Source organism: Equus quagga, chromosome 3, assembly GCF_021613505.1.
Source record: "Equus quagga isolate Etosha38 chromosome 3, UCLA_HA_Equagga_1.0, whole genome shotgun sequence".
NCBI lineage: Eukaryota > Metazoa > Chordata > Mammalia > Perissodactyla > Equidae > Equus > Equus quagga.
Window position 1 is genome coordinate 68,358,534 of NC_060269.1, and position 6,000 is coordinate 68,364,533.

The 6,000-nt window shown below is 57.5% G+C and overlaps 2 protein-coding genes across 4 annotated transcripts in view; one reads left to right on the forward strand and one right to left on the reverse strand.

Moving 5' to 3' along the window:
* LOXL2 (lysyl oxidase like 2) overlaps positions 1-4,069 on the forward strand; it is an 87,555-nt gene extending 83,486 nt beyond the window's left edge. For all 3 annotated transcript variants that reach the window (XM_046656650.1, XM_046656651.1, XM_046656652.1), the window contains exons 13-14: positions 2,310-2,421; positions 3,185-4,069. In XM_046656650.1, the coding sequence (XP_046512606.1) occupies positions 2,310-2,421; positions 3,185-3,264 (192 nt within the window). In that variant the 3' untranslated portion in view covers positions 3,265-4,069. The remainder of the gene's footprint in view (positions 1-2,309; positions 2,422-3,184) is intronic.
* Positions 4,070-4,964: 895 nt separating this feature from the next.
* R3HCC1 (R3H domain and coiled-coil containing 1) overlaps positions 4,965-6,000 on the reverse strand; it is a 39,206-nt gene continuing 38,170 nt past the window's right edge. Inside the window, exon 9 of the mRNA XM_046655734.1 lies at positions 4,965-5,284. Within this exon, the coding sequence (XP_046511690.1) occupies positions 5,148-5,284 (137 nt within the window). The 3' untranslated portion in view covers positions 4,965-5,147. The remainder of the gene's footprint in view (positions 5,285-6,000) is intronic.

Below are 6,000 nucleotides of genomic sequence, written 5' to 3' on the forward strand. Positions count from 1 at the left end.
ACCCTCTCATTTCTCCCACATGTCCACCCATCCTGCTTCCAAGCTTGCCCTGTTGGGTGGCAAAGTGGCTGACCAGAAATGTGTCATTCTGCCTTGAAAGCTTTCCCAAGGGGACATTCAGTCAGCCGAGGGCTTGGTCTATGGTCCCCACCCCGTAGACAGCCCTGGGAAGAACGAACACCTGCAGAGAAGGGACCACAGAGGGGCTCTGAACGTTTCCCTGGGCAATTCCAGAGGCTGGAAATCAGACAGCCAAGCACTTTTCCACCCACAAGCCCAGAACCGCAGACTTGGAGAGCCCAACCAGAGCAGACTGCTCTTTAGTTCACAGTGAATGCCTGTGTCTCTGTGCACACACGCTCTGCAGGGTGGTGTATGCCTGAGGTTTGCTATCGCTCTGCTGAGTGAGTGTATCGTCGCGTATTCTGACAAATACCATCTATTTAAATAACTATGCTCATTGAAGATAGACACGGGGCCAGGCCCTGCCTAGGCCTGTGAATGCATGGTCTGTGTAATCCCCCAGGGAAGGGCATACCATGACCTCATTTTACAGCCAGGCAAACCCAGCTCACGTCACGATACTCAATGTGCTGTGTTCTCCACTCCTAAACTATACCGTTAGCAAATCAACTCATTAGGGGCAGGTTAGCACCTCTGATTAATGGAAGAGACTACTTGCCTTGGCATAGACGTGCGAGAGCCCTGGCCTGGGATTCACTTCCCCCTCCGTTCCCACGTGACCCAAGCGCAGCCATCAGTCATGCTGCCCGGGACAGAGAAAGCCAGTGAGGGGGACGTGCATTACAGGAGCAGGGCCTGTGCCACAGGCTGGCGGCAGGGTTCAGTGGCTTACAGGTTCCTGGTGGCCTTGCTTTATCCTCGTTCTCACCATTTCCTGGATTCACAGCAGATTGTTTTTCTAAGAAACTAAAGCCACTTCCCGCAGATCCTCACAGGATCCAGAACTGCAGAATCTGAGAGTGAGACGGGGCTGTGGAGACCCCATATTTCAGCACCCCCCCCCCCCCGGCCCCCAGCTGACCCGGAGAGCCGTGCTGCCCTCCCTGCAGGGACGCCCAGCTGGGCCCCGTGGGGGCGGCTGTCGGTGGGCAAGGAGCCGCGTGGGCCTCAGTGTGTGGTTTGTTTGAACACTGTGCAGCATGGCGGAGGGCAGGGGACAGCTAAGACTGTTGGGTAGAAATCAAAGACAAGTAAGACCCCCTAGAGTGGGACATTTACCCACCTTAGCTGAAGAGACGGGGTAACAGCAGGACACAGCCTAGGGCCCCCGAACGGCCGCGCTGGGCCAGGACACAGGTTGGGCCCGTGCTGGCCTGTCTCCCACAGCGTGTCTTTGGGAGGCCCAGCAGGGACATGGCCCTGCTAAAGGGTCAGATCCAGGCCCTTCTGGAGGGAGAGGTCCTGAGGGCCCCAAACCTGGACGCTGTCCCTCCCCATCACCACTGCCCTGGGGCAGCTCTGCCCCTGTCCCCCCATAGGGCCACAGCCCTTCTGCAGGTGCAGTCCTGAGGGAGGGGCTCACTTGTGTCCGTCCTCGTTACCGTCACCCACAGTCCCAGGTGCAGCTTTTGCCCCTCCCCCTCCCTCCCCTTTGTCTTTTCTTCTGGGTTCCTCACCGCAAATCTCCCTTTACTGTCCGCTCACTCACAGGACTATCCTTCCTATTCCTGCTCCCTTGGGCTATGCCCTCTTAGCTGGGGCAATGCACAGGAAGGGGGTACAAGGCGGGGCGCAGTCTCCCCCAGAGCCCTGGACTCTGGACCCGAGCAGGAAGGGCTTGAGGATCACCCAGAGCAACGCCAAGACCCGGAGAGCGGAAGGTTCGGTCCACAGTCACACTGCTAGGAGCAGCAGCATCGCCAAGGCCCAGGGCGCCATCCTCCCACTTCCCACACCACCCAGTCCTTGTTCCCACCCCACCCAGCAAGTCCTGCTCCCCAGCTCCTGTCTAGTTCCCATCAACAGCCTGTTCTGTGGCCTCCCCAGGCCCCAACTCCTGCCTCTCTGCCAACCTCAAGCCTCCCAGGGCACCCAAGAGAGGGTAACCCCTTCTGAAGGCCGGCTCTTGGTAGGGGTGTGTGTGAATTAAACGAGACAGACAGACAGGTGCATGGAGGTCTCACTCCTTCGGGCCTTGCCCCTCTCTGCCTCCCTGACCTTACCTCTGGCTGTCCTGCCCCTAGCTGCTCCTGGAGCACAGCCCCTGCCATGCTCCCTTTTGTGAGCCATCCCGGCTCTGGGGCCAGGGCGGGACTCAGCAGCCCCCTCGACCTGCTCTCCCCCAGGTTGTCATTAACCCCTACTACGAGGTTGCCGAGTCTGACTTCACCAACAACATCATGAAGTGCAGGGCCCGCTACGACGGCCACCGCATCTGGATGTACAACTGCCACATAGGTAAGGCCCCCGGCACTCCAGGGGGCACTGCACCCTCAGGGCTGCCCCCCAGGCCTGCCAGGGCCCCTGCAGGAGACAGGCAAGAGCTGTCCTGCTTTCTCAAGGAAGCAGAGCAGCTTCCTCGTCTGGGTAAAGAGCTCGGGGGTGGGGCCAGCCTCGCATCTCCACAGGCAGGAGGGACGCTGTGGACACACACGGCCTGGATGGAGACTGGGTTTTCACAGCCAGCTCTGGCCAAAGAGAGAGGGCAGTATAGAACCAGCCAGCCCAGACCCCAAAGCTATTTAAGGGCTGGAGCTGAGGCCACCACCTTATTATGCATGTGACCTCAAAAACACGGGCATCAGCAATTTGTGGGCTCTCTGTATCACTGTCCTCTGTTGAGAACTAGAAGCTAGTGAACCACTGGCTTCTGGTCACCCATCAAGAAACTTCCCTGCTTCACACAGCCTGGGGACAAGAGGGGAAGCAGTGCTCTCTTCTACAGGAAGAGCGGTGGCCCTTACCCTTGGTGAAGGCAAAAACTAAATGCACTATATTACTCACTCCTCCGCCCAACCTTGACAGAGCACACGACGCGTGCCTGGCCGGAGAGACGACCAGCACCTAGTTGCTGCCCTGGTGGCGTCACATAGAGATGGCCCCTGCAGGCCACCTGGTGGAGGGCGCTGGCTCCAGGGCCCCTGAGGCCGACCGCTCCCACCTGGGTGAGGGGGTTGCATCCAGTTTGCCAAACTCTGTCCCCCTGCTGCCAACCCCTCAGGTGGTTCCTTCAGCGAAGAGACGGAAAGAAAGTTTGAACACTTCAGTGGACTCATAAATAACCAGCTCTCCTCGCGGTAAAGCAGTCTCCGTGGTCACCTCGTGCCTTTGGGCCACAGCGCAGCCTCCCCAACAACTGTGACCCATCGCCACACTCCCCCTACCCAGCCCAACCCCTGCCCCATCTCGACCCCTGAAGCCACGTCCAAACTCAGGAGGAAGGGCTGTTCCTGATGCTGGAGCCTGGGAAGGCCTCTGGGGTGGGGCTCATCCACATGGCTGTGGGAGCATTGCCAACAGCCACTTGTCCGGGACCCCAGGGGCACAGGGTGTCATCCATCCAAACCACACTCCACCCCGAGTCTGACACCTCCCCGCTCAGCTCACCACAGATGACGTGGGGCCATTTTCTTCTCAAGTTACATTGGCAGTGTGACCATAACCCAAGGTCAGGCCGAATCCCATTTTTCCTCTTAGGTTGTCTCCAGCCAACCTGAGTATCTAGACCTCTAAACAAAGTCCTTGCTTCTACTCACACATGTAAACAATGCTGCCTCGTGCTCTCTGAGTGGGGAGCTCAGTCGGTGCTTCTCCCGCAGCCCGCCCCCCATCCTCTTATTTTTAAGATACTGTTATTCTATTTTCACAGACTTTGAAACACAAAGTAATTTAGTGGCATTTAATATTGGGCATCTGGGCCTTGGAAAGTATAACTCAAAAGAAAATCCACCTTACCTGTGTGAGTGGCTCATCTTTGTTGCTCCAATTCTGTGGATTACTGATTCAGAGGTGCTGCAACCAAGGTCCTGTGATGAGGACGCTCACCCAACGCCTTGTGTCATCAGGGACGCTTACACATACTTGAAACTTTGAATAAAAGGTTTATGACACGTGTCTGCGTTTCACTGGGGCCTCTGCACCTGCCTGAGCCACAGGTTTCATGTGGTCGCACACTCGGGCCCCTCCTGCAGAGCTGGGCTCTGGGCTGCCTTCAGTGCACCTCCGAAGGAGCAACTCCTGCTCTGAGAGCACAGCCCAAGGAGATCACAAAAACCAACAAAAACACAAGTCACAGCCTTTCTAGAACTCTCATTTTTTACTGAATTTGTCGGGGTGCAGCAGTTGTTAGGACCAGAGGGGACTTCTCGATTTAAACTCTCAGGAGGCTTAAAAAAAAAGGGCGGTGCTGGGCGGGGCTCCGAGGGAGGGGGCAGCGATGGTGAGCACTAGGGTTGGCAGACAGGGCTCAGAGCCCTTCCCAGCGCAGCGAGGCGGGGCCGAGGAGCCAGTGCTCTCACAAGACACGGGGGCTCCCACTTGTGTCGAGTGTGCTACGGCCCAGCAAATCAGAGGGGGCCCCAACATCCTCAAAGTGCTGGGTGGGACCACCTCAGCACTAATTCCACCTAAACCAGAAAAATGAGCACGCTGGGACCCTGTCACCAGAGAGATGTCCTTGCATCCGTGCCTGTGAGGGAGGCAGACTCAGCAGGCACTCAGGAGTTCACCTCTTGGCTTTGTTCCTGTCTACTTCTGCAAGGAGCACTTTCGTAACCAACAGACAACACAAGGCCTGGGGGAAGACTGAGCAGGTGTCACGCAACAGGTGGAGACAACCCCCCAACTGGGCAGGCTCTGTGCAAAAATGCCCTCAAGGCCCAGCTGGGATCCTGCAGGCCAGTCTCCTAGAGTGACCAATTGCTTCTGCAGCCCCAGGTCCAAAATGGTATACAAACAGCACTTCCTAGTGCCCCATGGCAGACGGTCACATTTTAAAACAATCACATTATAACAACATTCAAGTCTTTATTTTTTCTTGACTCTGGAACTAGACCAAACTAAAGCGCCCCACGCCCCACGGTGATGCTCTGATGATGGCGCAGGCTGTTCTGGTGGCCGTAAAGGCTTGTGGTGTTCGGGTACCTGCTTAGTCCTGAGGGTGCCCATCCAGGCTTGTGGGCCTCTCAGGGCCTCAAGGAGGTAGGAGACTCGACAGCAGGCCGCTCTCTCTTTTTATGTTGGAGCCCCAGGGCCCGGGCCACCAGCCTCCGGGCCACAGCTGTGTTGGTCTGTGGTCTCTCCTTCGCCAGACGCAGGAGCTCTGAAAAGAAAGCCCCATGGGGTGGGGGCTTGAATTGGAGGCTACGGCCGCCTGTCCCCCAAGCAACAAAGCAGCCTGAGAAGCCATCTGAGCCAGCCTCTAAGGCGCAGTTGTGCCCTGTGTGGCCATATGCTAGAGAGAAGGGGCCTGCTTAGGGCTCCAGGGCCCCTGTGGGGTCCGGACCCAATGCTGCCAGCTCCCTGTGCTCCGCATTTCTCCATCCGTGGGGAAAGCTAATCCTGCCAGTTCCCTGTGCCTCACATTTCTCCATCTGTGGGGGGGTTAATCCTGCCAGCTCCCTGGGCTCTGCATTTCTCCATCTGTGGGGGAGCTAATCCTGCCAGCTCCCTGTGCTCCCCATTTCTCCATCTGTGGGGAGCTAATCCTGCCAGTTCCCTGTGCCCCGCATTTCTCCATCCGTGGGGGGAGCTAATCCTGCCAGCTCCCTGGGCTCCGCATTTCTCCATCTGTGGGGGAGTTAATCCTGCCAGCTCCCTGTGCCCCGCATTTCTCCATCTGTGGGGGGAGTTAATCCTGCCAGCTCCCTGGGCTCCGCATTTCTCCATCTGTGGGGGGAGTTAATCCTGCCAGCTCCCTGTGCCCCGCATTTCTCCATCTGTGGGGGAGTTAATCCTGCCAGCTCCCTGGGCTCCCCATTTCTCCAACTGTGGGGGAGTTAATCCTGCCAGCTCCCTGTGCCCCACATTTCTCCATCT